Here is an 18024-nt window from a genome sequence, read left to right on the forward strand (position 1 = left end):
TGAATATATATATATATATATATGAAGAATGAATGAATATATATATAATGAATATATATATATATGAAGAATGAATGAATGAATATATATATAATGAATATATATGTGTGTGTATATAATGAATATATATATATACATATATACATATATATATATATATATGTGAAGAAAATGTCGTGACGCTAGTTGCTACTTCATCATTGATCTTTTCCATGATTTAGCTGGTATTTGTAGAGGACTACTGTATGTTAGTCACTGATATCCAGTAGCTCTATAGCAAGAATCAAATGTGACAACCTAGGAAATATTTCTGTCTCTCTGAGGGCAGCCTAATTACTCTGATATACTATTTCCTAATTACAGTGTTTGTAACTAAGGTAAGTCCACTTTCATTTGATTTCATTCATGGTATTTTTTTTGTCCAATTGACATCAGATGTAAAAGCCACTGATTAAGTCTGGAAATCTAATGCTTTTTTAAAGTTAAAGTTAGTGATCAAGTGCCCCCTAGTGTGCATGAGGACATAAGAAAAGGAGGTCTTGATTTTCATTGGTCTCTTGACTTCAAATGCAGTTGGCTCCTTACTCAATATAGCACATGGTTTTGTTACTGATCAGTTAAAGATAAAACGAACAGATAAGAGTATACAGATATATTTCTACATTGTGGTTGCTAAGAGATTTCCCAGCTGTTACACTTCAGGAAACTTTAAGCAGTAAAACATGGATTTCTGAGCACTTTTGTTATCTTTTTCATGCTGTCTGTGTGATTGCTAGTGCCCTAATGTGGGATTTCTGTGCAGCATGCATTAAAAACATCTTCAGAGTACGTGTAATACAGTATTACTTTAATAGCTTCACCCAAGGAAATTTTCTTCCTGTAGCTTATTGTATAAATCTCTAGTTTTCTTAAAACTAAAATTTTTAGTTTAATTGCTACTAGAGCTAGAAAACTTGTATAAAAATTTATGATCCCACCCTTAAATATATTAGTAAATTAGTATATATTAGTAAAATTGAATGTAAATATATTAGTAAATTGAATGTAAAATATATTAATAAATATATATACTAATATATATTAGTAAAATTGAATGTAAAAGCAGTGATGCCTAGAGTCTGAGAAGACTACATATATACTGTCAGACTGTTTCCCAGAAATACTAATAATACTTGCCTTAAAATGTGTCTGATTCTGTGCTCTGCCCTTTACAAGTATTATCCTGACTATTATTACAAGTATTATTCCTAGCTTCTCTATGAGATGGATACTGTATGTCATAACTGAGGTTTAGACGAGTTTAGCAACTCACCCAAGGTCACATAGCCCACAACTGGGACTTTACTGATTTACTTGCAGGATGATTGTGTCACCTGTAACCTTTATGGCACTAAATATGATCATTAAAAATAAAAACCTTGCTAACTTAATAAGATATTAATTTGTATACTGTTTTCATTTACATGCTTATTGTTAAAGACATATTTCTTAGTCATTTCTTGTCCTCTGTGAATTGTCCAGTTTGCTTTGCCCATTTAACCTTAATTTTATGGTCTTCACAGTCTGCATGAATGTTTTACGTGTTAGGTATACTAATCCTCTCTGGTATTTTCCTAGGTTGTTTGCCAATTAACTTTGCACTGTTTCTTGATGAACGAAATTTGAAATCTTTATATAATTAGATCCATCATTGTTTTTCAATTTAATTCTGACCATGGAATTTAACATTTAATTTTAGGAAGTCTATCCCTGTTAGTTAATTGAGTTAAAAACATTGGTAATTTTGGAATTTTTTTTGGTATAACATATGAGGTTGAGGATCTACATTTTCTTTTTCTCTCTAGCTTATTTCTTAATACATGTGTTACTAATATGTGTCACTGCAGCTGAGAATCAGTCTTTGAAGCACATAATTTTACCCCATAAATTATCTGCTGAGCCTATTTTAGTGTGTCCTATGTAATTTTTGTGTCATGATAAAAAAAATTACTTGCTCTGTTAAATTTCCTTTGAATTGTCATTTTATTAAAGAAACAAAAATTCTTCTTGATATTCTCTTTTTGCCCTTAATAATGATTGTTTGAAGTAAACCCAAGGTGTATTTCATAAAATTTCTGTGCATAAAAAATACAAATATTAATGAAGCTAATCTGTCTTATAAAGATTTAAAGATGGCTGTCCCTATTTATAGAAATGCTTGGTTATCTGTGAGGTTTCGTACTGTAATGAAATGTAGAAAGCCATTGCTCTTTTGTCCTTGTTCTCTTATTTTCATTTTAAATATTCTGTAGTTGGTCAGGCACAAGTGCTTTCAGGCTTGTCCTTTTTCACCAAAAAGCCAGTGCCATAGAATCAGCACGGTGAGGAACTCTTGTTTTACCTCCTGAATGATAAAAAGCAATGCAGTAAAAAAAAATACATCTATTAACCTGACCTTTGTAAGGTGTTAGTCACTTTTACCATTATGGAAATTAAAACAATGATTACAGCAATTATGTTTCTGAATTTGTTAATCCACCAATTTATTATTTTGTTTAATAAGTCTCTTAAGTGCCTACTCTATGGAAAGTGCTGTGCTGGAAAGTGGGGTATATCCATGAATAAGAAGCATATAACCTGTGGGGTTATAGATGAGCACATAGTGTAAATTGGAACATTAAGCTAGATACACGGGTACAGTACAAATAGAGAAATGAGAAAGGAATGCCAAGAAATAAGCTTTTTCAAGAGATGTTGTTAACTATTTGATTCATATCAATTTTAATAGATTAGCATTTATGCTTTCTAAGGATATAAGATTTCTTCATTTTTCTGTCATCATTTATAAATAACAAAATAATAAAGATAGAATTTCATTTTTGTAGAAACAGTGAAACAATTATGTAAAATGCTTGTTGGTAGTGGAGATTTTTTCACATCTCAATGATCAGACAAATGAGATAGGGAAATAATTTGGTGCTATTTAGAATATCACTGTACTAATCAACCCTGCATCATGAGCTCCACTGATATTAATAAATAGAAATTATATGTCGATATTTGCCATAATTAAGCCTATATTGGTTTGTTTTAAATTTTGCACAAGTATATTTTTTTTCAGAGAGAGAGGAATGTTCTGTGATATGCTCCCTGATTTGAATAGGAAAAATATAACATATCAAGATCTAAATTATTTGTTTAATGTTTTCTCCTCCTGGTATCTTCTCCATCTGTGTTGTATACAGTGTCAGTGTTCTTACAGGGCAGGATTAGTATGGGCTAAGAACGTAGACCCCAGAGAGAGACAGCCTGTGTTTGAATCTAAGCTCCGTCACTTACCTGCCATGTGCAAGTTGCTTCGCTGCTCAACGCCTCCATTTTGTCATCTGTAAAATGATAAGGATGTTGTGATGGTTAATGATTAATTGATTAATTAATTAATCCAACAAGGCCAGGAACATAGGAAGCACTGTGTAAACGTTGCTGTGGTTGCTGTTGCAGAGGCGGCAGTGGCTGTGGTGGCTTCTGTGGCTGCTGCAATTGCTGTTCCTCCTTCTTTTTCTTGTCATGCTACTAGTAATATCACTTTTAATATTATTAAAAGCATCTTTCAGGAGTTAACTAAAAACACCTTTGGTGGTAACATTGAATATGTGCCCTAAAGTTACCCTAGAATAGAAAAACCTGTATAATGAGAAACATTACCACAGCTGCAAAGAAATTTACAAGCATTTTTGTGGTTGACTCTCTGCTCTGTTTTTCAGAATTATTCACTGACTGAAAGAAGTGTCTAAAAAGCTACGGAAAATGAGGTGTATTTTTTGAATTAAATATTAAACATGGGTGAATTTAAACAAAACTCAACATGGTGTCATTTTTATGTAGTCAGTATAGAACTGAAGATTGAATATGAAGTAGCACATTTTCATAACTTGAGTGCAGCAAAAATAAAATGTTCTGATTCACTTTGGGAGAAGTTAAATTCTTTTTTTTATGTTATTATTCAATTAACTTTTACATGTCTGAATGTAACTAAGATAACCTTACAGATTTGCAATTGCTGGGACAGAGTATGCCTGCTATAAATTTGCATAGATACTGTCAACTTATACTCCAATGAGGTTAGGCAGAATTTCATTTCAAGGTTTTGTTCCCACCACCCCTTCTCAGCATAGTCCTTTTCACATCCGTGGAGAATCCCTGTTACACTGAGCCTCTGGTGCTGAATCTCTCTGAGGTGCATTACAACAGAAGATAGCAGAGAACCACTGACTCAGAGTACCTTCTCCACACCCTCCCCTTCCAAACTCTCTAAATTGCCTTCCTTATTATGTCCTTGGACTTTATCAAAAGTTGCCACAAGGAACTACCACATGAAAAGGGCTTCCGTGTTTATAGAACAATAGCAGTAGTAGACATTGTTTTCATGCTGGTTAGTGCCCTTTGAAAAATGCCCTGTCTCAGAAATGTTAGAATTTAGTATCAGGAAGCACTTTGTCTCCCCTTCGTGAACTGGTTTCCTTTCTTGAGAGAATGCGAATACATTCTTTTTAGAACAGCTTTATTTAGGTATAACTTACATATTATATCTTAACCTACTTAAGGTTTACAATTCAGTGGTTTTTTGATACATTCAGAGTTGTACAACTATCACCACAATCAATTTTGGAATATTTACATCACCCCTCAAAAAATGTCTTACCCACTCTCCACTTAACCCTAATCATTTCACCCTTTCCCCCAACACCGGACACTCACTAATGTACATTTTATCCTTGTGTATTTGCCTATTCTGGACATTTCATATACCTTGAATCATATAATGTGTTGTTTTCAAGGTTCATTCATGTATCAACAGCTTAATTCTTTTTTCTGGCCAAATAATCTTCCACTGTATGTATATACCACATTTGATTTATCTGTTCATCTGGTGGTGGACATTTGGATTATTTCCACTATTTTTTTTTTGCTTTTATAATCATGCTGCTGTGAACTTTCATGTACAAGTTATTGTTTGACATGTTTTTCTTTCTCTTAGGTATATACCTAGGGGTAGAATTGCTGAGTCATATGGTAACGCTGTGTTTAACATTTTGAGCAATTCCAGACTGATTTCCAAAGTAACTGTACCAATATGCATTCCATCCAGCAATGTGTGAGGGTTCCAATTTCCCTACATCCTTTCCAACCCTTGTTCTTGTTTCTTTTTTTGACAATAGCCATCCTAATGGGTATGAGGTGGTATCTCATTGTGATTTTGATAAGCATCTCCCAAATGACTAATGTTGAGCATCTTTTTACGTGCTTACTGGTAATTTATATACCTTTGGAGAAATGTCTATTCAGATACTGTGGCCATTTTTAAATTGTGTTGTCTTTTTATTATTGAATCATAAGAGTTTTTTTAATATATATATTCAAGACAGAAATCCCTTACAAGATACGCAGTTTGTAAATATTTTCTCCCATTCTGTGAGTTGTCATTTCACTTTTTTTGATGGTGTCTTTTGAGGTCCAAAAGGTTATAATTTGACAAAATTCAGTTTATCTCATTTTTTCTTTTGTCACTTATGTTTTGATTTTTAGTTTTGCCTAATCCAAAGTCACAAAAGTTTACTCTTTTATTTTCTTCTAACAGTTTTATAATTTTAGGTCTTATATTTAACTTTTGATCTATTTTGAGTTTTATAGATGATTTGATGAAGGAGTCCAACTTTATTCTTTTGTCTATAAATACCGAGTTGTCCCAGCACTATTTGTGAAAAAAACCTATTCTTTTCCCCCATTGAATTGTTTTGGCATGCTGTCAAAACTCAGTGGAACATAAATGTAAGGATTTATTTCTACACTTTCACTTCTACTCCATTAATCTATCTTTATACTAGTACCACATTATCCTTTTTGTAAAATTTAAAAAAATGTTTATTTGTTTATGGGGCATCTAGATGACTCAGTCAGTTAAACGTATGACTCCTGATTTCAGCTCAGGTCATGAACCCAGGGTTGTGAGATTGAACCCCACGTTGGGCTATGTACTGAGTGTGGAACCTGCTTAAGATTCTCTCTCTCTCTCTCTCTCTCTCTCTCTCTCTCTCTCCCCCTTGCTCCCTTGGTCCCTTGCTCCCTCCCTTTGCCCCTCTCCCCCACTCATGCTCTCTCTCTCTCAAATCAAAATAATAATAATTTAAATGTTTATTTATTTATATTGAAAGAGAGAGAATCCCAAGTAGGCACTGTTCTCTCAATGCAGAGCCCAACACAGTCTCACCAGCCACAAGATCATGACCTGAGCTGAAATCAAGAGTCAGGTCACTGAGCCAACTGAGCCACCCAGGTGCCCCTAGTAGCACATTATCTTAGTTACTTTAGATTCTTCCTTTCAATCTGGATGACTTTTGTTATTTTTTTCTTGCCTTTCTTGACTTTTCTGGCTGTAACCTCCAATACACTGTTGAATAAAAGTGACAGGAGTTGACATCATTGTCTTATTCCTGATCTTTGGGGCAAAGCATTCAGTCTTACCTTTGAATATGATGTTAGCTATGGGTTTTCATAGATTCCCTTTATCAGGTCAAGGAAGTTTCATTCTATCCTAGTTTGTTGAATGCTTTTTATCATGAAAGAATGTTGAATTTTGTCAAATGTATTTTCTGTGTCTACTGAGATGATTTTGTAGGTTTTTTTTTTTTTTGTCCTTTATTCTGTTGATATTGTATTACTACAATAATTGATTTGGGGAAGTTAAGTTATCCTTGCACTTGTGGGATAAATCCCACTTGGTCATTGTGTGTAATCTTTTTTATATGTTAATGGATTTAGTTTGCTACTATTTTTTTGTTGTTGTTGAGGATTTTTCTATCTATATTCAGAAGAGATTTGGATTTTCTCCTGTGGTGAATATAATTTTTTTATTAGGGTAATACTGGCCTCTTAGAATGAGTTGGGAAGTATTTCCCTTACTATTTTGGAAACGTTTGTGAAAGATTGGTTTTACTTCTTCTTTAACTGTTTGGTAGAATTCACCAATGAAGCCATCAGGTTCTGGTCTTTTGCTTCTCACCAACCCCCCCCCACCCCCTTTCCCCCCCGCCCCCCGCCCCAGAAGGTTTCAGTTGCTTGTTGTAAATCTGTTCATATTTCCTATTCTTTTTTGAGTTAGTCTTTTTGTAATGTGTATATTTCTAGGAATTTGTTCATATCCATCTGGGTTATCTAAATTATTGGCATACATTTGTTCATAGTATTCTCTTGTAATCCTTAAGGATATTCTTAATTTCCATTCCTGATTTAGTAATTTGAGTCTTTTTTCTTTTTTTCTTTGTCAGTCTAGCTAAAGGTTTGTCAGCTTTTGAGTTTTTCAGGAATCTACTTTTAGTTTTATTTATTATTCTCTTTTGTTTTTCCACATTCTATTTCATTAATTTCCACTCTAATCTTTATTATTTCCTTCCTTCTGCTTGCTTTTGATTTAGTTTTCTCAGTTTTATCCACTGTCTGAAGATGGAAAGATAGGTTGTGGATTTGAAACTTTTCTCCCTTGTTTAATATGGGCATTTACAGCTCCAGATTTTCTTCCTAGCATTGCTTTAGTTACATCCATAAATTTTGGCATATTTTGTCTTCATTTTCAATCATCTTATCAGAACATGTATTAGAAAGTATCTTCTTATTTCCCATTTGTTTTCTTCTTTGACACATTAGTTATGGTGTGTTATTTAGTTTCCACATATTTGTGAATTTCTAAAACTTCTCCTGTTTATTGAATTCTAATTTCATTCTTTTGTGGTCAGAATCATACTTTATAGAATTTTAATTCTTTAAATTTATTGAGGATTGTTCTATATGGCCTCATATATGGAAGATGTTCTATGTGCATTGAGGAGTATATATATTCTGGTCTTGTTGGATGAAGTGTCTATTAGGTCATTAGGTCTAGTTGGCTTATAAAGTGTGTAGATGCATTTTTGATAATGTCATTTCTCTTCTGTCTTTTTCAGCTGATGAATTAATCAGTCCTAAAGACATTGATCCTGTCCAGCGCTATATCCCACTACAGAATCAACGCAACGTGAGCATGAGGTTTTCCAATCAAGTAAAGATATTTTTTTTCCTTAATTTAGACTCATCTAAAGACATTTAAAAGTTAATTTTAAAAGAAATTTTATTCTGAATGGGTTTTTATTGCTTTTTTTGAAGGCAAGGCTTTTCCCTTTTCTGGTTATTTAAGATTTACTTGTGGCAAAGGATTATTTGTTAATGAAGAAATACGAGTCAAATGTGTCCAACAAGATGTCTTCCAGGCAAACACTTTCATCTTCACAGTGGTTGAGTTTAAGGTGATAAATGTCTTTGGGAGGATGCAGTATGTATGGGTAGGCAAGGGGACAGATGCGATGGCATTATTATTGAAGGAAGTGGGGTCCCATGAAAGGCCCTGTGCTTAATGTCTCTCCATTGCTGTGTCTCTATGACAGCACTGAGTAACTGACAGAGTTGTTCTTAGTACTTGGTGACATGTTTGGTGAAGGAATAATTTAAATTTTTTTTTTACATTTAGTAGCTATGGATTCAGACTGTGTTGTGTCAACAAAATAAGTGTTTGCAGGATCAGCAAGATTGATGTTGATTTGAGCAAACCCTCAAGTATTAAATGATACCAGTAATGAGGACTGTTAAAATGAAAATGTTGTAGATTATGGAAACTGCCTGAGGAGAGAGGGAATGAACCTGAGTGTGTGCCTGGGATTCCAAGCAGTTAACATTTATTTAACAAGAATAGCATCAGCACTTCCGGAATATATGCTTGTGAAATCAAAAATGCTCCTTTTATTTAAAAAAAAAAAAAACATGCATATGCATATAACACACACACACACACACACACACACACACACACACACACACATAAATGCTTGTTTTAATGACAGAATGAGAAAGCCAGCCAGGTCCATTAGATTCTATCACACTATTTCTCTGATTCTTTTGCTGCTCTTCAACAAAATATGTAATTACTCTGAATGGTTTATAGATGAGAAGCTATTTGGGAGACTTATAAATAAATGTTAAGATTTTCTCAAGAACATAAAATCCTTCTGTTAATACGTGTTAGAAATTTTTCATTGCCCTGTTGACTCCTGTGTAAGGTGAGGATTTGGCCTCATTTCCACTCATGTCAGTACACTACAAGTATACATTCTGTACAGATTTGAGATACACAATTTCACTTGAAGAAATGGTAAAATAGAGAATACATTTAACTTCATATTACACAGTGCTGTGACTGAGCCATTTGAAGACTAGTATTTATCATTTACATAGCATTTCACATGTGTGACCCACTTCTCTAGGGTAATGAAATCTCAAAGACTTTTCTTAGAAAATAAAGTAATAGGTCACAGATTTGAGTTGTGGGGACAGGAGCTAGAGAGCATAAAATCACATAGCTAACAAAATCAACAATTTGAACAGCTATTTCATGCTTGATACATATAATGAAGGCTGTGGGTTATGTGTAATTTTTGACATACAGTATACCTCCAACTCTTTCTTTCTTACTCAAGGAAGCTTATCAGAGTACAAGTGAGTGAGAGTGGATTTTATGGAGAATTCACTCTATTTCTTATATTGAAAACATTTTCTAATGTTGCTACTAAATAATCTGTACCATGCCTCCCAGGTGGAGCCACATTCCTACATACAAGACTTGCTATAGGGTAAGGACAAGGGCTTCTCTCCTGCAGCTTCATGGGGATCACATCTGTGCAGAGTTGGGTACAGTCCCTGAGAAGGAGATGATTCAAGGATTAACAGCAGAAAATTGCTGGGAACCATAATGCCCCACCCTGGTTGCAGCTTGGTGATATATAAAATGGTGAGGTGTCAGGGCACCTGGGTGGCTCAGTTGGTTAAGTGACCAACCAACTTTTGATTTCAGCTCAGGTCATGATCTCATGGTTTGTGAGTTTGAGCTCTGCATCGAACTCTGTGCTCACTGTACAGAGCCTACTTCAGATCCTCTGTCTCCCTTTTTCTGGACCTTTCCCTCTCCTGCTTTCTCTTTCTCTCTCAAAAATAAACATTAAAAAAAATTTTTTTAATAAAATAAAATGGTGAGGGGTCGTTGCCACTTTCTCAGCAATTTAAGCAGTAGCCAAGACCAGGCATGACCTTGTCCATTGCTGGGACTGGATGGCATGGACTGATGAAATAAAGAGGTCAGACATAGCCCTCTGCTTTGAAGGTTGATGTTAGAGACCTCTTGGTCATTATTGACCAGGTCAGACTTTGACCAGGTGCTTCAAACCCTGCCAAATGATGAAAAAAATTAGAGAGAGAGTAGTAGAGTTCAGACAATTTCTGAAAATGAGAGAAATCCCTGACTTTGAAGGAAGATATATCAGGGGTCCCCATTTATCCTTTGCCTCAGTGATTCACTAGATGAACTCACAGGACTTAGAAGCTGTGATACTTACACTTATGGTTTATTACAGTGAAAGGATACAGGGTAAAATCAGCAGAGGCACACAGGGCAAGTCTTGAGGAAACCAGTCATAAGCTTCCCAGTGTTCATTCCCAGTGGAGTTATGTGAGACACAGTTACCCAGCAACAATGTGTAAAAGTTGCAAAGTGTTGCCAACCAACTGCTTAAGCTTGACTGTCCAGTTTTTATTGAGGGTCAGTCATGTAGGCATGTAGAACCTGCAGGTTTGACCTTGGCTATTCAAGCTCTAGCTCCCCAGAGGAAAAAAAACAGATGTTCACCATAAATCACATTGTTAGCATAAACCATCTGGACAAACTGGAACAGGATGGCCCAGTGCCATAATTAAGCATGCAAAAACACTCTTCTCTGACAGGACATTCCAAGAAGCCAGCTTTCAAATATAGCTTTCTTGGGAATGTTCAGAGTTTGAACAGCTCAGGACTACTGAATCAACTCATTCCTTCACAGAAAGTTTATGGCAGAAGGAAGTTTCCAGAATCCAGTAAGCAGGGAGTGTGCCAGAACTGTAGAATTGTCTACTCCTTCAAGTATACATAGGGCTATTGGCAAATTACAAACGTGAAACATTGAGGACTAAATTGAGAGCTGTTGATTTTTGTAGAAATACCATAATAGCAAACTAATTTCATAAAAGGGAAGTACTTTTCTACCTGTGTTTAAGACTGGGGTTGGAAAGGCACCTGGATGACTCCATTGGTTAAGCATCTTAGTCTTGATTTTGGCTCAGGTCATGATTTCATGGTCTGTGGGTTCAAGCCCTGTGTTGGTCTCTGCACTGTCAGTGCAGAGCCTGGTTCGGAATCTCTCTCTCTCCCTGTCTCTCTGCCCCTTCTCTGCTCTCACTCTTTCTCTCAAAATAAATAAATAAACTTAAAAACAAAAACAAAAACTTGGGTTGGAAAAACATGGTATCATCTGGGATGACCCTCCCCGCTACTTGCTTACTAGTCAGAAATTGCTGTTTTCTTTTGCTGTTACTTAGAGAATAAAACAAATCCCCCTTTATAAGCAAGTTTAGAGGAGTAGAAAGAAAAGCATTGTAAACAATAGCATATATGCTTGATAGTATTGTGAGCTTTTGACAGCCCCTCCCCCAAAACCCCACCTTTTGGAGATCTTAGTATGTAAGTTCCCACAGGTCAGAGACCACGTTTAATTTATTTTTGTAGCTTCAGTATCGTCATAATATCATAACAGCTGTTATATAGAAGGTAGTCAATGTTTAACTTGACTGAGTGTGCTTGCAGGTATGTGTGGGAGGAAGGTGTGTCATGGGAAATAGTGGACTTCTCATGCAGATGTCTCTAATTTTTGATCTCTAATTAGATCTAATTAGAATCTAATTTAGATTCCTAATATGTAACCTTGAATTTCCAACTACTTAATGATCATCTCTCCACACAGATCTAGTATTTAAAACCCAGTATTTCTGGATGTATACTTGTTTCTTCTCATCCAGTTGTATACATTAAATATATACACCTTTTTGGATGTCAATCGTATATCAATGAGGTCGTTTAAAAATGAAACACATTTAGGGGCGCCTGGGTGGCTCAGTCAGTTGAGCGTCTGACTTTGGCTCAGGTCATGGTCTCGTGGTCTGTGAGTTCAAGCCCCGTGTCGGGCTCAGTGCTGACAGCTCAGAGCCTGGAGCCTGCTTCAGATTCTGGGCCTCCCTCTCTCTCTGCCCCTCCCCTGCTCATGCTCTGTCTCTCTCTCTCTCTGTCAAAAATAAATAAACATTAAAAAAATTTTTTTTAATGAAACACATTTCTTTTTTTATGAATTAACTTTTTTAAAGTTTTAATTCTAGTTAGTTAACATACAATGTTATATTAGTTTCAGGTGTACAATATAGTGATTCAACACTTCCATACAACATCCAGTATTCATCACAAGTGCCCTCATTAATATCCATCACCAATTTAACCCATCCCCCCACCCTCCACTCTGGTAACCATCAGATTGTTCTCTACAGTTACGAGTCTCTTTCTTGCTTTTACTCTCTCTCTTGCTCTCATTTTTTTTCCTTTGCTTGTTTTTTGTTTCTTATATTCCACATATGAGTGAAATAATATGGTATTTGTGTTTGTCTAACTTATTTCGCTTAGCATTATACTCTCTAGCTCCATCCATGTCTTTTTTATTGCTAGATAATATTCCATTGTGTGTATATATAACACATCTTCTTTATCCATTCATCAGTCAATGGACACTTGGGCTGATTCCATAATTTGGCTATTGTAAATAATGCTGCTTTATAGGGATGTGTGTATCCCTTTGAATTAGTGTTTTTGTATTTTGAGGTAACTACCCAGTAGTGTGATTGCCGGATCATAAGGTAGTTCTATTAACTTTTTGAGGAACCTCCAAACTGTGGCTGTACCAGTTTCAATCCCACCAACAGAACATGAGTGTTCCTTTTTCTCCACATCCTTCCCAACACCTCTTGTTTCTTGTGTTTTTGATTTTAGCCATTCTGACAGGTATGAGGTGGTATCTCATTGTAGTTTTGATTTGCATTTCCCTGATAAGTGATGATGAGCAAAAACACAATATTTCTAATGCCAAATGTGTTACCTTCTCTCTTCAAATCTGCCATTCTTTCCATGGTCATTGTCTTGGATAAGGACATTGCCTTCAGTAGTCCCTTCTCATGCCAGTAGCTCTTCTGCCTTCACAGTATCATTCATATTGGTCTCTTCTTATTCATCCCCACTGCCATGTATTGCTTAGACTTTGTTACTACTCAGTGGCATTGTTTTTATAATCTCTCTCTGTCTCCAGTCTCTCTGTTTATTCTCTGTGCTTGAGAACACATGATCTTGTAACACCTGTGTCTATTAGTGGATTCCTGCATAAAACCTTCCATGACTCCCTACTCTCCTCAGGATATAGTGTAAACTCCATATCTTGACATTTGAGGCCCTACACAGCACTCAATACCTTGTTTTTCACCTGTATCTTGAAGTTTCTCCAAATTTCTCCCAACCTTCCTGTTCTACAGTCTCAGCAGACTTGCTGATCTAATATAACACTCAGGGTTCACCCACTTCCAGGCCTCTACACTCAGTGCAACCTTCATCCCAACTGAAAATGGCCTCTTTTCAGTCAGAATCCTTAAAATCCAAGACCCAGACAGTGCCTTTTTTTTGAATATGTATAAAAATTGTATAAATGCATATTTTGAAAAGTGAAATAATGCAGTTGAGATTACAGTGCAATTGCATAACATTGTATTGGGAATATCAGGCATTCTGCCACTTCTTTATCTCCAGAAAAACATTTATTTAAGAACCATATCTATTTTCACCTCTGTCTCAAAACTTCTGAATAATGTATTTGTAACTCTTTTTGCTTGATATTTTACCATTGCACAGTGTCTGTTGTTTCTTTGTTTTGAAAGGTCATTTGCATACCTCAACCTCCTTTCCATCTTACTCTCCTAATATTTACTAGTTATTTTTAGTTATTTTATGTATCACCTTTGTTACCCTAAACATTGTAATAAAACTACATTTTTGGCATCATATCCTTTTGGAAACTTGTCTTTATTTTTGGTGTGTCATGGGAACCTGTTTTTCTGTGTGTTAAATGGGGATTTGTTCTGCTTCGCACTTGGGCCCTTTCAATTTGTGACTTTATTCAGCTGTGGGAGATTTTCTTAAATTATTTCTTTACTTTTTCTATTTTTTTTTCTGTTAGGGCTCTTTTATTAGTCAGATCCTAGTCCTATAGGAGTGGTCCCCTGAATCTCTTCCCTTTTATCCAAATGGTTTCTATTTCTTTGGGTTTTTGTTCGGTTTGGTTTTTGGATTTTTTTTTTTTCAGAGACTCTTCCTCAACTTTTTGTTCCAGCTGTTCTGTTGAATTTTTTTCAAAGTCTTTTTAAAATTTCTAATAGCTCATCTTTGTTCTCTGATTATTATTTCATAGATTCCTTGTTTTTTGTTTAAAATTATTGCCACAATTATTCAAAATTTAGAGAATCAAAAATTTTGAGGTGTTAATTTAATAAATGTTTTTAACTTTTAATTTTGAAGTAAGTGTAGATCCACAAGAAATTGCAAAGAAATGTCCAGAGAGGGCCTGTGAACCCTTCATTACCGTTCCACAATGTTAACATCTTATATAACTGTAGTGCAACATGAAAACCAGAAATTAACATTAATACAATTCATAGAGCTTATTCACATTTTGTTATATATGTACACTCATTCGTATCTGTGTGTATATAGCTATATCCATTTTCATTACATATGTAACTTTGTGTAACCACCACCAGAATCAATGGTACTAAAATGTACCATTACCTTATCATCCTAAGACTTCCTTGTGTTACCCTTTTATAACCACACCCACTCCCTCACTGCCCTCCTTAACCCTAGGCAATCACTAATCCGTTCTCCATTTTATAGTTTTGTCATTTCATAATGTTATATAAATGGAACTGTATGGTATATAACCTTTTAGATTGGCTTTCTTCACTCCAAAGAGATAAGTCCAAGCTGTTGCAATATATCAAGTTGGTCCTGTGTATTGCTGAGTAGTATGTCACAGTGTGACCATACCACTGTTCAACCATTCACTCATTGAAGGACATCTTGTGGGTAGTTGAACTTTTTTTAGAATTCCATTTTGATTTATTTATAATTACTTTTAGTATATTGATTTCTTAAATTTTCTTAGTGGTTCTTCCAGGAATTACGATATACATAGTTATCGAAAGTCCTACTAATATCAATATTTTTGTTTGAGTGTAGAAACCTTACTTCCATTTAGTTTTCTTTCCTTTTTTTTACTTTTTAAAGTATTTCCTCTGTGTTTATTGAGCAGCATATCAGATTGTGTCAAAAGTTTTGCTTCAACCATAAAATTTGATTGAAGATTTTCCTGAGGTAAAAGTCTATTGTGCTTATCTCAACTTTTACCATTCAACTGTTGTTTCCTTTCTGAATGTCTTAGCCTTTTTCTGTTATTATTTTCTTTCTGTTTAATAGCTTTTTAAAATTTTTTATTTTAATTTTTTATTTTATTTTTTTTAATGTTTTATTTCTTTGTGAGAGAGCGCAAGCAGGGGAGGGGCAGAGAGAGGGGGAAAGAGGATCTGAAGTGGGCTCTGCGCTCATAGCGATGAGTCCAATGTGGGGCTTGAACTCAAAAACTGTGAGATCATGACCTGAACCGAAGTCAGATGCTCAACCAACTAAGCCACACAGGTGCCCCTAATAGCTGTTTGTTAGACATTATTTATGAGTAGGTCTGCTAGCAACATAATTCTTAGTTTTCTTTTGTCTGACAATGTCTTTATTTCCCCCTCATTCCTAAAGGATAGACCCAGAATTTTTGTTTGACAGTTGTTTTCTTTTAGCACTGAGAATTATTGTGCTTTCTTTGGCCTCCTAGTTACAGTTGATACATCCTTTAGATTTGTGTTTTATAGGTAATATGCCATTTCTCCCTGGCCACTGAGTTGAAGACTAGGAGACACCAAGCTCAGCTGATGTGGGTGGATCAGCCTACTTACTGGTTCCCCAGATGTGGAACAGGGGTTGAGTAGGCTTGTCACTGCTGTGAAGCTGCTGCTGCAGGCAGATCAGACTGTCTGCTGGTGTGCTGGTTGTGCAGTGGGTTTTGAGATGGCTCTCAGAGCTTTGCTACTGCTACTGTAGGTGAATTGGACTGCCCATGGAAGCCCAATTTACAGAGCAGACATCAGGACAGTTCACTGGGGCTTCTTTGTTGATGCTACAGTCATACCGGCCCACCAGTGACCCAGTGTGAAGCAGAGGTTGGGTGGGTCCACTACAGCTTTGAATCTCCTGCTGAAAAAGGTGAATTGGCCAACTAACTGGTTGGGAGCTCAGTTGAGGAGCTAGGGTTGGATCTCCCAACTCAGTCTCTGTTGTGCTTCCTATTTCTGAGTCCTGTAGCTAGAACAATTAGACTTTTATTGTTCTTGTGTTTATTTATTTATTTATTTTTGTTTATACCTGTTGGTTATTTTAGGCCTCAGGCCTCTGTGGTGCTTAGCCCAGCATATGTGGGATCTCAGGAGTCTGACTGCATTGCCTCAAGTTCTGAAGTTCTTAGCCAGTTCAGTCTATCTTCTTCCCAGCTCCCAGAGTCCTTTAATCGTTATCTATCAAATTATTTGTAGGGTAAATAGTTGTATTAAGAGCAGGAGGGAAAATTGAGTCTAAGCCATCATGTTCCCACCTCCCTTTCTTTTAGTAGATAATCTGTCTTCATAAGTCTATCTAGGAGTAGGAATCAGAGTTAAGATTTCTTCTATTCCTTGAATCATCTTTTTTTCCTCCAGAGTAATTTTTTAAAACAATAATGACTATAATTTATTGAGCATTTATTTTTTTAGTTAAAGCTTTATTGATATATAATTAATACTATCCAATTCACCAATTTAAAGTGCATAATTCAGTGGACCTTAGTATATTCACCACGATTAATTTTACACATTTTCATTATCCCCAAAGGAAACTCTGTAGCCTTTAATAGTCATTCTCCACTTTCCTCAACTTTCCTCTCTCTCTCTCTCTGTCTCTGTCTCTCTCTACACCAACCTTAGGCAACTACTAATCTACTTTCTGTCTGTATGGATTTTCCTATTCTGGAGATATATAAGTGGCTTCATATAATATGTGGTATTTTGTGCCTGGCTTTTTTCACTTCACATTATGTTTCCAAAGTTCTTCAATGTTGTAGCATGTGTCTGTACTTCATTCCTTTTTATGGTTGAATAATATTCCATTATATGGGTGTACCGCATTTTATTTACCTATTCATCTGGTGAATTCATCTAGTTATTAATGTTGTTGAGCATCTATTCATGTGTTTTTTGGCAATTTGTATATATATCTTCTTTGGAGAAATGGCTCTTAAGATACCATGGTTATTTTTAACTTAGGTTATTTGTCTTTTTATTATTCTGTTGTAAATGTTCTTTATTCTAGATATGAGTCCCTTATATGATTTGCAAATATTTTCTCCCATTCCATAGACTAGCAGTCTAATTTCTTGATTGTGTCATTTGAAGCACAGAAGTTTTTCATTTCATATATCTGTTTTTTGTTTTTTTTTGTTTTGTTTTGTTTTGTTTTGTTTTTTGCTATTGGTATCATATCTAAGAAACCATCACCTAATCCAGGGTCATCAAGATTTATGCCTATGTTCACACACAAAAAAAAGCCTCCCATCAGGCTCACTGCTGTCTGAGCAGATCCTCTTTTCCCATCTCTCTTGCTACTCCTCCCCTGCTCTCAACTCTCTCTCTCAAAAATAAATAAACGTTAAAAAAAAAGATTTATGTCTGTTTTCTTCTAAGAATTTTATTGGTTTAGCTCTTACATTTTTAGGTCTCTGATACATTTTGAGTTAATTTTTGTATACCATGTGAGGTAGGCATCCAGTTTCATTCTTTGCATGTGGCTATTCAGTCGTCATAGTGCCATTTGTTCAATTTCCAAACTGACTTTTAAAGTCTCTTTTATTACTGTGGTGTAATATACATTACCTAATATTT

At 35.3% G+C, this 18024-nt stretch overlaps 1 protein-coding gene across 7 annotated transcripts in view; it reads left to right on the top strand.

The window, feature by feature from the left end:
* Nucleotides 1-18024, top strand: part of PHKB (phosphorylase kinase regulatory subunit beta) — a 269916-nt gene that overhangs the window by 171497 nt on the left and 80395 nt on the right. For all 7 annotated transcript variants that reach the window (XM_047078353.1, XM_047078347.1, XM_047078349.1 and 4 more), the window contains one exon: nucleotides 7977-8071. In XM_047078353.1, coding sequence (XP_046934309.1) covers nucleotides 7977-8071 — 95 coding nt within the window. The remainder of the gene's footprint in view (nucleotides 1-7976; nucleotides 8072-18024) is intronic.

The sequence above is a fragment of the Lynx rufus genome, unplaced genomic scaffold (genome assembly GCF_022079265.1).
Source record: "Lynx rufus isolate CCGP_SWC_20201006 ecotype Redwood Valley unplaced genomic scaffold, mLynRuf1.p SCAF_16, whole genome shotgun sequence".
NCBI classification, from domain to species: Eukaryota; Metazoa; Chordata; class Mammalia; order Carnivora; family Felidae; genus Lynx; species Lynx rufus.